The sequence below is a fragment of the Lutra lutra genome, chromosome 9 (genome assembly GCF_902655055.1).
Source record: "Lutra lutra chromosome 9, mLutLut1.2, whole genome shotgun sequence".
In the NCBI taxonomy this organism is placed as follows: domain Eukaryota; kingdom Metazoa; phylum Chordata; class Mammalia; order Carnivora; family Mustelidae; genus Lutra; species Lutra lutra.
In genome coordinates, this window is record NC_062286.1 from 117,728,975 (window position 1) to 117,745,833 (window position 16,859).

The window sequence follows — 16,859 nt, forward strand, 5'->3', positions numbered from 1 at the left end:
GGGTTAGGCCCATGCACACATGAAGTCTCTCTGCAAAATTCCAAGGGGCCCCATGGACCAGATAACCCTAAAGCCCTCCATTCCCATCCTTCCCCAGGTGGCTCCTGGAGGTCAATGCCTCCCCATCGCTGACAGCCAGCAGCCAGGAGGACTATGAGCTCAAGACCTGCCTCTTGGAAGACACCCTGCACGTCGTGGACATGGAGGCCAGGTGAGGGGCGGGGGCCAGCCTCGCTCAGGCACCCCTGTACATGACAGCTGGGGCTCCCAGCAAGGAAGACAGAGAACTCACAGCACTAGGACTTGAGCGGCATGTAAGGATGGCCTCGGTCTGCCTGCCATTTTATGGGTGGATAAACTGAGATGTCCACACATGGTTAGATCATGGTCCAAGGATTCAGCCCTTCTGGGGCAGAGCAGGACCAACTACAGGCTTCTGAGATTCATCCCAGCAGGATTTCCTCCACACTTCTTGACCATATGAGACCTTGGACTTCACCTGTCTCAGCCTCAGTTACTTCATCTATAACATGGGAAACATCATGTTTACCTCTCAAGATTGCTAAATTAATTTACCAAGATTATTTATTATAAAGTGCCTAGCTCACCATAAGTGTTCAGTAAGAGTCTATATATTGTTATAACAATGTGTATATAATGGGAAAATCCAAGAACGGACTTGAGGAATGGCTGAATCCAGGTGCTCCATTGATACTGGTTGGTCTGTCTGCTCACTGGCTCGTTCTCTCTCTGTCTCACTCATTCCATTTCTCTCCTTTTCTTCCTCCCCATTCCCTGTCTCTTCCCTATGCATTAGCTTTTTCCCAATTATTCCAGCAAGTTTGAAAGCTCTCATTCTTATTGGTGGGGATTCTGTCACATGTCCACCTCTGAACCAATCATCATGACTCTGATTAACTGGACCTACATCTCATGCCCATCTCCCAGGGTGTCAGGATCAGCCCCCACCTGAGCCATGTGAGTGAGAGAGGAAGGAGTGGTTCTCACAGGAAAAGCCAAGTACCCTTAGGCTGAAAGAAGCTGAAATGGGTGCTAAGCAGGTAGAACCTCAAGTGTCCTCTATATCTACCTTCACTTATTCATTCAACAAACATTTGAGACCCTATACTGTGCAAGGACATGTACTACACCCTGGGGACACAGTAGAGGACACAACAGACCTAGTCCCTGCTTTCCTGAATTTTATGGCCTGAGAAGGACAGCAGACTTTAAGTATAAGTAGGTTCATGTTACTGAGGGCACGGGTGGGAGCCTGGGAACCACATGGGAGATGACCACTCTGAGACCTGTGTGGGCCCCCAGGAAATGAGTGGACAAAAGAAGGAATTCTGACAGCCTGGGCACCAGTAGGGTGCGGGGAGGGATCAGGGGACTAGCCTGGGTCTCCGGCCCCCAACAGGTGCACCTTCTTTACCCCTTTGTATCTCCTGCCCATCCAGGCTCACAGGAAGGGAGAAGAGAGTGGGAGGTTTTGACCTTATGTGGAATGATGGCCCTGTCAGCAGAGAAGAGGGGGCTCCTGACCTGTCTGGAATGGGGAACTTTGTGACCAACACACACCTTGGTATGTGGGGCTAGATGGGGAATGGGGACTGGGGATGGGTTAGGAGAGGAGCCAGGTAGTCTAAAGACAGCTTGGCACAATGGTTAGACTGTTTTCATTTGACCTACCATTTACCAGCTGTGTGACCTTGAGCAAGGGATATAACCTCTCTGTTCCTCATCTGTAAAATGGAGATTGAAGAGTTTTTACTCTCAATATACGCCTAGAACACCACCTGGTACATGGGAAGAGATATTAATCTGTCAGGAGGTGGATTTCAAAAGGCTTATGTGGAAAACAACCAAAAAAAGAAAAAACCAAACTATGTTAAAAGAAATTAAGGACTTTAGGCCTTGATTTTATTCTTGATTTTCAAAAAATGAAAAATTTTCCTGATTATAAAAAGTATTCACTCATAGAATATTTGAAAACCCAAAGGAAGTAAACCATCCAGACATAACCAACTCTAACAATCTGTTGTATTTCCTTCCAGGGTTTAAAAAATGCATATATTCACAGTTTTTCTTTCACAAAATGGGTACTGGGCTGGAGTTTTGAGCCCCACTTTTCCACATAGCATATTCCATGTCATTCAATGATATTAATAAGAGCCTCTCTTCTGGAACACAAATTCAGAGCTAAATATTTTATATACACATACATTATTTCATTTTTAGGCAGCTTCTATCGTTTTACAAATGGGGAAATTGTCTCCAGATCTTACATAACTTGCTGAGGGTCCCAGTTATAAATGGTGAGCCAGGACTTGAACCCTAGTTTCTCTTACTCTAAAACCTGAATGGTTGGCCACTAGAAAATCCTGTCCCTTACCACAGTTAAAAGCAAAATTACTATACGGCTGTAAAGTATTTCAGCTCGTATATGTGCCAAACTTACTAAATCCATTTCTTATAATTGAGCATTTGGCAGGATTCCAATTTTTTAGTTTTATAAATAATGCCATTCCGTGATGAGCATCCTCTCACATAAGGCTCAGCTGAAATTTCTGGCTGTTTCTTTAGGACAGATTCCTAGAAGTAGAATTACTGGGTCAGAGGGATGAACTTATTATAACTAAATTGCTTTCTAGAAAGATTACACAAATGTGCCTGCTCTGAATTAAAAAAAGGGGGAAAAAAACACCCTTTGTCAACCTGATAGGCAAAAAGTTCTGATTCGTTTTATATGTACTGCATTGGTTATTGGTGAAGTTTTGGATTTTTCAATTTGCGTTTCTTCTTTTGTAAGCAGTCCATATTCTTTATGTATTTTTCAGTGGGCTGCTTTCTAAACTTAAAAAGGCCTTGGGTATTAATATATTGATGATATTACCCCTCTGTCAAACTTATGGTAAATATTTTCCTGAATTTGTTTATTTGTTTTTTAAATTTTATTTGTGGTTTTGTTTTTTTTTATTAGAAAAAGTTTTAAATCTTTTTTAGGGTTTGGTATGTTTTAGGATTGAGTTTGGCAGCAACCAACTGAAGAGCCAGCTAATAGTTACACAGAGAGGAGTGATCTATCTCGAGCCACAGGTCTTGGGGAGGCCAGGCAGGGCTAACACAATGGATGTAAAATGCCCCCAGAGACCCAGCACTTTCCTCTTTCTGCTTTGCCACACTTTGCTTGTTGCCTCAAGGTTGCAAGATGGCTGCTCCTACTCCAGACACCGTGTCCTTGTCCCAGGCAGGAAGAAGCAGGAAGGCCCAAGGGCCAAGGATCTTCTTTCAAGTTTTGACTCTATTCCAAAAGAATAGAGTCAACCCTCCTGGGGCTGACATCTTACTGGCATGAACTGAGTTGTGTGGCCATGCCAGCTGCAAGGAAGTCTGGGATGTCAAGTAATTTGCTTGAGGAAGGCGGAGGAGAGGGTGTTTATGAAAAGCTTTTCTCCATCCTATTCCCTAGGGTCTGTGGCATTATGTTGTTGGAAGATGACTATCCAGGGCTCTCGAGCTTTGATGTGCATGTAATCATCTGGAAATCTTGTTAAAATGCGGATTATGATTCAGTAGGTCTGGAGTGGGGGCTTAAGATTCTGCATTTCTAACAAGCTCCCAGGTGGTGCTCTATTAGTTAACTGTTGTTATATAACAAACCAACTCTTCCCAAACCCAGAGGCTTAAAGCAATCGCTGTCTTATTTGCTGATCCTTCAGGTCTTGCCTGGGGTTACTCAGAGGGCTGCAGGCGCCTGGCAGATTCACTGAGAGCCAGTAGCTTAGAATAGCCTCGTGTGGTGGTTGAGACTGGCCATCCGCTGGGCCTCTCTTTCCAGGAGGCCACTCGTCCTCCAGCAGTCCGGCCCCACACGGTAGTCTCAGGGTTCCGAGAAGGTGAGAGAAGTCCTAGGGAAGCCTCTTGAGGCCTAGGCTCGGAAGTCCCGCAGTATAGTGTCATTCTGCCGCCATCCACCCGTCAAAGCTGCTTCACCCCAGATTCACAGGGCCGGGAAGTAGCTCCCACCTTCAAACAGAGGAGCCACAAAGCCCCTTTTGCAGAGACACGTGCAGAGAGGAACGGAAGGGCTTGTTGTAGCCCATCTTTGCCAGCCACCTGCCTCAGATATGAATGCTGCTGGTCTCTGGACCGGGTCTGAGTGGCCAAGATGGAGAGAACCATGGTTCTCTCCATCTTGGCTGCCGGAGGACACCTGCAGGAGCTTTCAAAAATACTAATGCCCGCTGAAGGTAAAGGTACATTGGTCAGGCCATAAGTCTTCTTTATAGGTCCCAGGTGACTCTAAAGTGCAGCCTCGGTTGACAGCCACTGCTTTAGAAGTCTCTTAAGTAATTCCCCAGCCTCCAGTCGAGTGTCTGGATGGAGGGTAGTGAGTACAAGACGAGCTGGTTGGGGTGGGAAGAGCATGGACGAAGTGAGTTAGGGAAGAGTTGAGGGGTTTTTGGGTGAAAAGATCAGCAGGCAACTCAGAGATGAGTCTAGAACTCCAAAACCAGGTTTGCACTGGACACGAAGCTTTGGGAGTTATGAAAGAAGCAATTAAAGCTAGGGTTCTGTGGAACACACTTTGGCAAACCCTGGGGACACATATAGCAGGTCCCCACTGGTTGAAGCTTTGATGGCCAGTCAGTGCCTAGAAGGCAGGGATGGGGCGCAGGGCTGCTCAGAAAGATGGCAGGCACTTCCAGGTCAGTGTAGTGGTGGCCACAGCCATCTAGCCACTCAGCCAGCATTGGTGAGCACCAACCAAGGGCCTGGCACAACTAAATGACCATGGAGCTGTCTCGTGGACCCACCGCGAGGACAAGCACGAAGTGGGTGACACCATCAATGTGCTGGGAGAGGAGGCATCTCAGAAGCTTGTGTTGGCCTCTCAAGCGGGGACCACCTGGGACACGCTTCCAGGAGCATAGGGGCTGCTCATGGGGAAAGTTGATCTCTAACCGCTTGTGCCTGTCCTATGGGCTGGGGAAGGGGATGAAGGTAGCACCTCACCTGGTAGGGACCAGGCACTGTGCCAGCTTGCATGCGTTTCCAGCAAGTGCAGCCAAGAGGACAGGTCGTGTGGAGCTCTGGTTAAGAGCTTGGCCTCTGGTGCTACAGACCCTGGGTTCAATTTTCAGTTCTGCTACTTTTGGTGTGATTTGGAGCACATTTAACTTTCCTGAACCTCAGTTTCTCTTTTATATATCATTCCTGTGAAGGCAGAACATATGAATCCACATTCAGCACCTGGGTCAAAGTTAGCTGAAGTGAATGTTACATTTTGCTTTTGGTGAGCCTTATATCCACTCCTGAAAGCAGGTGTCCTGGGTTACGGATGAGAAAACTAAGCTGGAGGCGGGTCAATGACCTGCTCAAGGGCCACGGAGTGGAGGCAGTACGCAAACAAACCATAGGCCATCCAGGGCTGCACGGCTCCTGTAGGCCCTTCCTCCCTCCCTCCAGGTAGGGGGAGCACAGGCCCCATCCAGCCCCCCCACGCCCATACCTCCACTACCAAATCCAGTACCAAGGCCATCCCAGCCAACACTCCGATTCTCTTCTAGGCTGCGTCAATGACCGGAATAACCAGCTGAGGCAGCTGTTCCGCTCCCTTCAGAACCAGAAGAAAGCCTCCAGTTAGTCCTGGCTGCAGGGACAGCAACCCGACCAGGAGGTGCTCCCCCACAGTCTCCTCCCCACCCATTCCCAGCACAGTGGCACCTCCAAGCACTTACCTCCCTCCCTCTGGCCTGGCGGCAGCTTTGCAGACTGCCCAGGCTACTGCCTGCTCTCTGCTTCTCTGGGTCCCCACCCTGGGCACCTCTGCACCCAGAGACAGCTAATCCCTGGGACTGGATGTGTTTTAACCTTGTGGGATTGGCATGGCTATCGGGCCCAGTGAGAACAGCTGCGGCAAGCCCTACTACCCCAGAGAGACCACATCTAATAAATGAGCACAGGCCTTACTTACTTGGAGTCACTGCACACTGGGCCCCGGCTCAGGGGATGCTATTGGCTGAAGCCAAGTCCTCCCGGATTTGACCCTTTGATGTCTCAAAGATTAAAATGATCCCTCGGGAGGAAGGATTCAGGGGCTAGGGAACTGGTCTTAAGGCTGACTTGCAAGCAGTTACTAGATTGTATTTACTGGGCTCTGGGGAAGGGCTGATTCTTAAGTACATCTTTGTCTCCTTTCAACACCCTGACCTGGTGTGTCAGGGAACTCATGGAGCTCCCCCAACCATCTGAAAACCAGTGGACCAGAACATCCCCATTTCTCAGATGGACAAGGTAAGGATCGGGAAGGCAGGGCTGCTTAGCAAGTGTCTTTGCAAAGGTGCACTCATCTGAGTCAGCTGGGTGGTGTAGGTGCCTTCTGAGTCTTCCTGGGAGCTGAGCATTTTAAACCCGAAAGCCTTGGCTTGGCAGGAAAGGAGATGGCGTAGGGAGTTGGGCGAAAAGTCAAAAGTTCTGCATTTTCTCCATATTCCCCATTCCTAAGCCTCCTCTTGGTTTAAAAGAGATTGCCACAGGGCAGGCTGTGGGCGAACCGCTCCATGGGGGACCTACCTATGGGACCCAGGTAGCACCTGTTGCAACTCTCCCTGCTGCTGCGTGACAGCTCTTGGGTTGCAAATAGCAGATTCTGACTGCCTAGGGAAGGGCTGGGTGTTTGGAAGGAAAAATACTGGCAAACCCCAGAAGTGAACCATCTAGCCTTGGGAAGGCCAGAAGCCAAGCCACTCTGGGCCTCCTGCCTCCAGAGCGTGGGGACTTCCTTGCATCCTCGTGTCAGAGGCAAGACCAGACAGCCCCAGACACAGGCTCCTCATTTCCAGGACAGCCAATCCGATTGGCTCTCCTTTGGCCTAGCCACCACCCTGCTAGACAGGCAGGCGTTAACGTTCAGATAGGAATCCTGGGCCAGGGACTGCAACAGCCATGTCCATGTGTCCTTGTCTTTCACCCTTGTGCTCCAACCCTGCAGCTTCTGTCTTTGGGACAGGTCGGGGGGCACGGGACACCATGAGGCAGTGTGTGCACACAGATGATTGGATTAGACCCCTCTGTTCACTTGCTTTTCTCGCTTACTACATCTGGGAACTTACTCCCAGGGAGTGCTTAGAGAGCTTCCTCATTCTTTTTTTTTAAAGATTTTATTTATTTATTTGACAGAGAGAGATCACAAGCAGGGAGAGAGGCAGGCAGAGAGAGAGGAGGAAGCAGGCTCCCTGCCAAGCCGAGAGCCCGATGCGGGGTTCGATCCCAGGACCCTGAGATCATGACCTGAGCCGAAGGCAGCGGCTTAACCCACTGAGCCACCCAGGCACCCCGAGCTTCCTCATTCTTGATGAGTGTACCGTATTCCACTATCTGAAGCTATCCATTCCTTTAACTAGTCTACTATGGACAGACATCTAGCTTCCGATTCCATCTCCCCACTTTAGGGAAAGCACATGCTATTCTACTTAAACTCAAGATGCAGAATCAGGTATGGGCCAAATTTGGCTTATGTAAGGTGTATTGTTTGGCCAACACCCAAGTCTCTGAAAATCTCTGCATTAGCAATATTTGAAAGACAAAATTCAACTTAAAAATCCAAATTTCTAGCTCCTCTTGAAAACAACAACAAAAATAAAACATTAAGATCTGGCCATACCAGCCTATGTTCCTGAACCATTATGGGCTGGAGCCAAGTGGGGCGAGGGGACCAGGTGAGGCCATTACTGTTGTTACTGCCTATCGAGTCCTGCCATCATTTCCCAACAGGAGCCACTGTCCCTTCGTAGGTGATGTCCTCAAGGCAATGTGCCCTCAATTAAGGACAAGATGAGGTAAAGAACAGAGCTACCGTTCATTCCCTTAGGAAACGTTTATTAAGCCCTCAATGAACATGAAAGACACAGTGCTGCCCTCACAGCACACTGACCCCAGGATCAGAGAGCACGGAGGGCAGGCAGGAACTCTGAGCAGTCCAGCCCAGGGCCTGCCTTCAGAGGCGGCGGAGAGATGTGAAGAGGCAGCTCCCTCCCCCACCCCCAGCGCAGGACTCTGCAAGGACTTTCTGACTCAACAGCAGGTGCCGAGTCTGCTATGCAGCACCCGCTCTGGGCTCCATCCCAAGGGCAGGCAGGAAAAAAGGGCCACAGCGGAGGCCGTGGTGGGGAATGGCGTGTCTGCCCCACAGATGGCTGCGGTGACCTATGAAGCACCGAGATTCTGTCCTTCATTCAGAAACCACCTGTGAGCTTCCCGCTTTACTCTAATTCCACTACATGCTGCTTGAAAATGCCTCTGTTCCTGAAAGGAATGCAGGAATGATGCTCCCTGCTGCTGCTGGGGGCCCATCTGAACAGCAGGCCCTTGTTAGAAGTGCCTGCTGCGGTCATTCTCACCCCCACGGGCACTGCCCCCGCCCACCGCTGGTGGCTGCCAAGGCCCATCAATGGGTCTTGTGTCCATCCAGCTCCAATGGTGGGACCCAGCAGACACTGGCAGGCCGAGGGCTCCCTCCTGCCGTCACAAAGTCACAATCCCCACAGACAGAGGTTTCTCACGCTCAGATTCCTGACACCAATCTCCTAGCAGTGTAGATCATGTCCTTGCAGGTTATGAAGCTGGAGAGTCCCGGGTCCTCCATGACCACAGGGGGAGATGCTGTCATAGGTCCCCCATCACGGTTCTTAAGCTTCATCCTTTTAAAATGATCTTGAGAGCTTTAAGTTCATCCTGGTTGAGGGGGTTCAGGTTAAAACCCTTCAACTCTGGTTTGCCTAAGGGGAGAAAACAATCCATCAGCAAGTCGGGCCTCCTGTTGTCCTTCCTCCTGCTGGCCCTGGAGTCAGGCCCAGGAAGGGGTTTTTGCGGCATCCATGCTGCCAAACACTTAGCCTTAGGGTCTAACAGGAAGGGCCTCGAGTTCTGCAGTGTATTGGACAAAGCACACAGTCCCCAAGAACCTGCAGAGTCACGACTGCTGCTCACAAACCTACTGATTGCTGCCACACCTGCGACCGGTCTGCAGAGGTTAGGGTCACCCAGAAGTTCAGCTCTGACCTTGACCATCTGACCTGAGGCCCTCTGAGTCCCCTCAGTCAGAGCTGTTCTGGTTCCTGTACCATGCCCTAGGATAGAACGTAAGACACCCGAGGCTGTTCCTCTTACGGCAGAAGACAACTTGACACAGGAGTAACACCCCACAAACCTCTGTCCATTCCATCTCTGGGCAGCTATGACCACCACCCTGCCCACAGCCTCCGGGTGGCTCATGCGCCACCCAGGCCCTCGCCCACCCACCTGGGAGAGGCTTCCCACCCGTGCTCTGTAAGTCCATGTGGGCGGTTCTCTCCCCTCCCGGTTTCCAGTTCCATCCAGGCCCATACCTTGGGCCTCAAAGAGGCGGTTAACCTTCACTTTAAGTTGTTTCCGGAGTTTCTCTATTTCTTTATCCAGATGATCCTGATCTGAAAAAGATGAGGTGGGCAGAGGATGGGGTTATACTACAGACACACTGACCCAGAGGCAGCTGGGGATGTCAGCTTTTCTCCAGCCTCCTTGAAAGCAAGGGCTCCTGGCATTTGGGAAGAAGGGGACCTCAGAGACCAACTGAGGAAGGAACTAAAGAGCTAGAGGAGGGAGGTGATTTGCCCAAGACAGCTAAGAGAGCCCAGGACAGGAAGGACCCACCTCTCTGTCCACTGACCTGTTTTCATTATGCAAAGTACCTTTGGCTGTTCGGGGGTAGGGAAGGCAACATCTGGACAGTAGGTCCCCCACCCACTGTGAAATTACAGAATACTGAAACATGAGACCAGAATGAAGAACCTAGACCCAGCCCATCCCAGACGGTTGGAAAATGTGTGGCTAAGGAATCTCACAAACCCAAGTCCATCAAGGTGAGCAGTTTTTAAACAACATGACCGTGGTAACATGTGACCTAAACAATCAATGGGCAAGCCTGATGCTCAGGCTTAACCTATTCACCGTGAACAGAAAAGATTATCTTGCCAAGATGGATGCGCCTGAATGCAAACTGCACTGTGAGAAGTAGAGGCTACAAAGCTTGGTGATGCAACTGCCTAATGTCACCTGACTCCACCTGCTCACGATGACATGCTGGCTAGTCTATCCTCCCCACAGATTTTCGCTCTTTCTGATGGGGCGAACACCAGAGCAGCCAAGCCCTCTAGCCTGAGCAATGGTTCTGGCGCTCATGGTAAATGAGCAACCCTGGTCTCTTATGAGCTTGTTGAGCTCCCATCAACCCCCGAGAACCAGTGGTGATAATGTCCCAGAACCCTTCTAGGTATGGTGCCAAGACCACACTTGTGGGCCCAGACAGCTGAGGATCAAATCCTGAACCCAGGCCAGTGACCCCTCTGAAAGCTCAGCCTGAGTGGCCTCCCCACCACTCAAGTGCAATGACAACTCTTAATTTTATAACCGTAATAGTAGTGTGTATTTTCCAATAGGAATCTGGCAAGTTCTCTAAGTTGATACAGTCTCCTTTGCTAAAATTTTATTTCAACAAGGATAGAGAAATTCTGCCTTCAGGGACAGAGGCCACCTTGCTGGTCCTTTGGCACATATATTTTCAAGGGTAGGGGAAGAGAAAACATGCATAATCTTTCCTTTTTCCAGCCAAGGACGCATCTGCACCTTAACCTTTTGCCTTTATGATGGTTCTCCAAAGAGCCTCCAGGATCACAGTTGTGAAGATTTGAGTAACATGCTGAGTGCCCAGGCTGTGGCAGACCCTAGAGGCTCGCTCTCCCCAAACCTCCATTTTCAGTGCAGTCTCTACGGCAGGGCTGTGAAACAGAAAAGCGCACTGTGCCAGGCTCCCTTGCAGCTACAGGGGTGGGGGGCACATGACGCAGTTCTCGCTAATGAGATGTGAGAAGTCTGAGGAGAACAGCAATATTTCTAAACAGAAGGCAAGGCCATAAATGGAGAAAGCAAGCCCTCTGCCATTCCTGCAGGCTGGCCTATGGACATGAGGCCTGAGATGATGACACAGCCCCTCCAAGAATACATGAGGGTGACCTTGCTGAGTGTCAGTGCCCGTCCTAGACGGCCCACCTGTGAACAACTGACGAGAAAAACAGAACCAGATTTCCCAAACCTCCATTTATTGGGTTTTTCTGTATTTGTGGCCCAGCTCGTTCCTCACTGATAAACAAGCACTAAGCTATGTACACAGAGTTTTATCTGTGCTCTGGGGATGCATCCCCTCCTTCAGAGATGAGGAAATAAGACTGGCAGAGCAGGGATTAAAACCCACACCCGTCTGAGCCCTGTAATGCAGCTGCCTCTCATTAGATGGCCCAAAGCCTGACTCAGTTCTGGGTTAAGACCGAGGCTGGCAGGGGAGACGTGTCCCTGACGCATCCCCAGAAGGCCTTACCTTTCTCAATCATTTCCTTCGTTTGAGAATGAGGCATCTTGATAAACATGTTCCCGAAGCAAACCATCACATCTTCTGAAATGGCAAATGGTCACTCTGTCAACAAATATTTTTGAACACCTATTCTCTGCCAGGCTTTGCTTTAGATGCTGAGAACACAGCAGAACGAGACAAAGTTTCTGCCCTCATCGGGCTTATGATATAGTGGAGGAGAAGGAATAAATAAGCAAAGATACAATTTGTGAGACCCTGATAAGGCTAAGTACTCTGGAGAAAAATAAAGCAGGGTCAGAGGGATTGCCTCACTGATTATGTGACATTTGGGCAGAGATCTGAAGAAAGCGAGGCATGAACCCTGCAGACATCTGAGGAAAGAGTGAGCTAGGCAAAGGAAACAGGAACAGCAAAGACCAGTAATTTGCTTGGGGTCTTAGGAACAGCAAGCAGACCAGTGTCAGACCTGCAACATTTTCTTCCTCATCTCCACAAGCTGTGTCACATATGTGTGGCTTTTGGTCTCTCTTAGGGACAAGTTGAAAGCCTTGGAAGGAAAACAACACACCTCCAGGGCTATAGTGACAAAACCTTGACTTACCAGAGAGGCTGAGATCCTTCTGCAAGGCCCGTAGGCCCTCCCGGTTCTGATTTCTTTTGGTGTCCAGGTCCACAATCTGCAAAGCACAGGGGCAGGAGGGAACTCAGCTCCCTCCTGTCCCAAACCGCCACCTTCCAACAGACCAGGGGCTGTTAAAACCCAACAGAGACAAGGCATCATTCCTGGGTTTCTTCCAATGTGACGCCTAAAGCACACTGATGTGTAAATGTATTTCTTCCCCTATTCGCTTTCCAGGTCTTTAAAGACCATGCTCTGTGCAGGGTGCAGGTACTCTCCCCACAGAGAAGTGCTGGGGAAATATTTGCTGATTAAATGGGATAATTCATTATTATTCACAGGAGAGCTAATGCTCAAGCTTTAGAGCATTTCAGAATCAGGAGGGGAGTCAAAGCCTCCCCCTGGACAAGCTCCTCCAGCTGTTTCTGACCTAGCATCACAGAAGCTACTAAGGAAGTAAGGAGGCAGTACAGTTTCTTGAGAGCGTTGGCTCTGGAGCGTCTGCAATACCAAGTTTTGAATGTGAGCTGTGTAATTTCACCTTCTGAGAAGTGGAGAGACGAATGGCACCTACCTCCCAGGTTACTGAGCCAGGAACTAAATGAGCTAGCATAGAACCTGACACACAGTAAGTGCTTAAGACATTTTAATCGCTACTTTATTATCATCACGCATACCCTGATGCAGTGTTTAATTTAATGGGCACTTATCCCAGTCTTCCACTTTTCAGTAAATACCCTACCAATCATCCAATTATTCTAACTGGAAATGAGGAGTCATGAATCATTCTCCACTCCTCCTACTCCCTCAACCCACATACTTACCATCATCAAGGCCTACTAAATCCGCCTCCAAAATATACCTCTGACCCACTCATTTGTCTTCATCACCACCTCCCTGGCCCAAACCCATCCCTTGCCTGAACTTTGGCAGTGGCCCCTCACAGGCCCCTTGCCCCCCTACGTTCTGTGCTCCACACAGCAGCCAGAGGAATCCTTTCACAGCCTAAATCCAGTCACATCACTCTCCTTTCCCCCAATAAATCTCTCCAAACACTTAGCACTTAAATTAGCACAAGACCCAGACTTCCTATGCAGGTGTACAAAGCGTCCCCACCTGCCCAATCTCAAGACTACTTCGGTCTCTTTTCTCTTCCTCTTCTCCTGAGAGCCTTGGCGAAGGCAGTGCACCCACGGTCGGTGGGATGGGGCCTGAGGGGGAACTGCATTCTGAAAAAGGTGTTCAGGTAAACCACACAAAGATAGCGGCTCGGGATCCGGAGGGCACGGAGAGTGAGGGAGGAACGATGGAGACAGAATCCCCGGCACCGACCAGGCGCTCATTTAATACGTGCTAATAAATACGTGAAGCGCGGCGCCGTAGCAGATGTCTGGCCCACCTTGCCTCCCCACAGCCCCACGTCTGTGGTCACCGCCATGAGCCCCACCAGCCCACTGGGATTCCGAAACCCGCACGCGGCCTACGGCGCTCGCCGCCAGGCCCCAACCGCCGAACCCCGGCCCCAGAGCCACGAACGGGGCTCCTACCTGCCGCTTGTCCGCCAGCACCTCCTCGGCGAGCTCTTCCACCTCCACCAGGTACCGCAGCACCCGCTCCGCCTCTGGTGACAGCATGGGGTCCGCCAACTCTGACTCACGCCGGCCGTTACACCGCTTAAACTCTGTTCGGGAGCGGCGTCGGCTGCGCACGCGCCTGGGCAAGGCTTCCGGCGCGCAAGCGCAATTAAAAGAACTGTGGTGCGCAGGCTCCAACTCGCAAGCGTCCGCAGGACGCGAGAGGCGGGGCCTACCTTTGGGGGTGAGATTGGAGCGGCCCCTGCAGGCTCAGAGGGGATAGTCCACAGAGCGGCCTCCTATGCTTCCTACCTCCCTTCCTCTGTTGAGCACCTGCGAGGGGCCAGGCAGTCTTAGGTGCTGAGGGTGCAGCAGTGAATAAAACATAGTCCCTGCCCTCGTGTAACTTCATCTGAGTGGGAAACACGACAGTTCATGACAAAACAAGTAGTTACATACTATGGCAAGCAGTGATAAGTGTTTTGGCATAATACAAATCATTCTTCCCCTGTCTAAGGAACACCGAGAAAGCCTGTGTATCAGTGTGACTTCTATTTAACCTCTGACACCTTCAGTTTCCAATTTATAAAATGGAGTGATACAAATCCCCCTCATTGTCTCTCTGCAGGATCAGAAGGAGGCAGGAATCATTTTTAAAATTCAACTTTGGGGGCACCCGAGTGGCTCAGTGGGTTAAGCTTCTGCCTTCAGCTCAGGTCATGATCTCAGGGTCCTGGTATAGAGCCCCATATCGGGCTCTCTGCTCAGCAGGGATCCTGCTTCCCCCTTTCTCTCTGTCTGCCCACTTGTGATCTCTCCCTCTCTCTCTGTGAAATAAATAAATAGAATCTTTAAAATAAATAAATAAATAAAATTCAGCCTTCACCAGTATTTGTTAAACCTCTGTCTTGGGCCCAATGTCCAGAGCAGTTGACCTAGACCCAAAGAAGGGGCTGGAAAACCATGTGCAGTGAGCGATGAAGCGTCAGCTCAGAAAAGAAGTTCCATAAGTGCTAGAAAGCAAATCTGCGTAGGCCATGGGATTTGGAAGGAACTCCAAGAAAAGGAATGCAGGTGGAATGTGGCTGTCCTTCAGAACAAGAGGGCTCCCTAGAGATCTTCATGCCCAAACCCTTCATTATACATGTGAAAAAGCTGAAGCCCAGAGGGAGGTGAGGATCTTACAAAGTCAACAGCAGACCTGAGACTAGAATTCTGACCTCCTGCCTCCCTGATTCCAGCTTTTTTATGCTCTCATTCGGCCTCGCAACCAAGCCCTTTTATATCCCTTGTCTTGTTTGAATTTCACAATTTGTGTAGAGATGGGTTATTACTGCCCATTTCATAGCTGTAAACTGAGGCCAGGAGAAAGGCAATGCTTTGTCACACAGAAAGTCAGGAGCAAATGTGTGTCTAGGTTCTGGTCTCTATACCACGGCTGTCTCTGAAAACCAAAAAAACCTCTTCCCCAGATTGTCGCCCCAGAAACTCCAATAGGAACTCCTCCTTGCCTGGCCTTGGCTTCCTTCAAGTGCCAGAGACAGAGCTAATTTTCTCTAAAGCTGCCCTGCCTGGGGGAAGAAGGAGCTTCATTAAGGACTCCTCACTGAGGGTGAATTTGTCGCCAAACCCAAGATGTTTTGTGTAAACACCTTCTGGTTCAGAAACGCAGGCACAGGCCCTATGAAGGAAGGAGGAAGATTTGCCAAAGGAGAAACAGGGTTTACCAGGCATCCCTAGGGCCTAGACCCCGGGACCAGGTCTCTTCTGAAGACATTGGGGCCCCAAGAGGGCTAGAGCAGGCTGACCCTTGACCCCTGCCAAATGAGCCTGGATGGGGAAGGGTTAAAGTAGGCTCCCAAATTGACTGTGACTGTCCCTTAGAGAGCACTTCTGGCCACTGAAAGTGTTGGGGAGGGAAGTCATATGTTTCATTTGTGTTTGGAACCATTTATTTCACAAATATTTATTGACTGCCCAGACCCTGTTAGAGGACCTCTGCCGTGAGCAAAATCCAGACATGGCCCTTGCCCTCAGAAAGCTTCCAGTCTGGCAGGAGAGACAGATGATAAACACAGGAACAAGTAGATATGTGTCAGGTGGATAAATGCTATGGAAAACAGCAGTTCAGGACAAGATAGAGAAAAACTGATGGAGGGGCTATCTGCAACAAGGCGGTCAGGGAGGGCTTCTCTAATGAGGTTGCCCTGGAGCAGAGATGTGGAATAGGTGAGGGGTGAGCCATGTGAATGTCTGGGGGAAACATGTTCCAGGTGGAGGGAATAGCAAATGTGAAGACCCTGAGATGAGGCTTTGTTTGGCAAATTGGAAGGCTAGCAAGGTCAGTGTAGGTAGAACAGAATGAGCAAGGGGAAGAAGATAGGAGATGAGGTCAGAAAGGGGATATTGAGCAGACAGTTCTATAGAAGAGGTTGTAGGTGCCCTGCCCAAACCGGAGAAGCCCTCCCTGGATGTCAGCTGCACACAATGGTGCACAAGCCTGTGGCTTCCGGCTTCTCTCTGCTCACAGATGCGAGCTGACTGGGGGAATGCTGGTGAATGAAGGCCCACAGGAGTGACCCTTAACCAAGAAGACAGAAGAGTTAGTGACTGCATATTCCGGCTTCGTTGTCCCTCTTTGGGAAACCCAAGAGGAAGGCTGCTACAATCATCTAAGAAAGTGAGGATGGTCATTGCATCAAGGAGTAGCATTGGGGGTAGCAGGCAAGGGGGGGGGGGCGCATCTCAGGGCCTTTGCACTCACTCCTCATTAGCCTGGATTAATTTTCTCCTGCACCTTTGTACCTGTGTCAAGGTACACCTCCACTAATCAGCTTGGTGTCACCTCTTCCCAAGGGTCTGGAGTCTCCTCTAGACTCACACAGCTTCCCCAGTGTCCCCAACTCTGTGCTTAAATACTATCTTTTTCTCCAATCATCTGCCTGTCCAGCTGTAAGCTCGAGGGCAGAAACCATATCTGTCTTGTTCTCTGCTGTGTCTTTAGAACTTAGAACGGTGCCTTGCACACAGTGGGTGCTCAGCCAATGTTTACAGAATAAAAGAGTAGACTGAACATGAAGCAGAACTTTCTAAAATCCACAATATTCAAAGATGGGCAGAACTAAGGCGAGGGTAACTAGTTCGAATCCCAGAAGGAAGCCTGGACTGCCACATGGTCAGGATATTGCAGAAGATGAATCCCTCTGCAGGCTCGAGTGGGGGTTCAGGGGTGGACAGAGGTCTGGGGGTGCTGATC

At 49.9% G+C, this 16,859-nt stretch overlaps 2 protein-coding genes across 4 annotated transcripts in view; one reads left to right on the forward strand and one right to left on the reverse strand.

Moving 5' to 3' along the window:
- The window catches only part of TTLL9 (tubulin tyrosine ligase like 9), a 40,794-nt gene extending 34,995 nt beyond the window's left edge, over positions 1-5,799 (forward strand). For 2 of the 3 annotated variants that reach the window (XM_047747202.1, XM_047747203.1), the window contains 3 exons: positions 98-211; positions 1,461-1,585; positions 5,574-5,799. In XM_047747202.1, the coding sequence (XP_047603158.1) occupies positions 98-211; positions 1,461-1,585; positions 5,574-5,650 (316 nt within the window). In that variant the 3' untranslated portion in view covers positions 5,651-5,799. Of the gene's footprint in view, positions 1-97; positions 212-1,460; positions 1,586-5,573 lie in introns of those variants that run through there. The other variant, XR_007130435.1, reaches the window with a different exon arrangement.
- A 2,064-nt stretch (positions 5,800-7,863) lies between these two features.
- Positions 7,864-13,751, reverse strand: PDRG1 (p53 and DNA damage regulated 1). Its single transcript, XM_047746678.1, has 5 exons — positions 13,577-13,751; positions 12,012-12,087; positions 11,417-11,491; positions 9,393-9,473; positions 7,864-8,783 (listed from the first exon to the last, which is right to left on the reverse strand). The coding sequence occupies exons 1-5, from the start codon at positions 13,661-13,663 to the stop codon at positions 8,701-8,703; spliced, it is 402 nt and encodes a 133-aa protein (XP_047602634.1). The 5' UTR covers positions 13,664-13,751; the 3' UTR covers positions 7,864-8,700.
- Between the last annotated feature and the right edge of the window lie 3,108 nt (positions 13,752-16,859).

What these genes read in the sequence shown, in the direction of transcription:
- PDRG1 (XM_047746678.1), bottom strand. Translation starts at nt 13,663, where the DNA reads ATGCTGTCACCAGAGGCGGAGCGGGTGCTGCGGTACCTGGTGGAGGTG. An exon ending in GAAGGATCTCAGCCTCTCTG is followed by an intron (nt 11,492 to 12,011) that starts GTAAGTCAAGGT and finishes TTGCCATTTCAG; the next exon opens with AAGATGTGATGGTTTGCTTC. An exon ending in CCGCCTCTTTGAGGCCCAAG is followed by an intron (nt 8,784 to 9,392) that starts GTATGGGCCTGG and finishes TTCTCCCCTTAG; the next exon opens with GCAAACCAGAGTTGAAGGGT.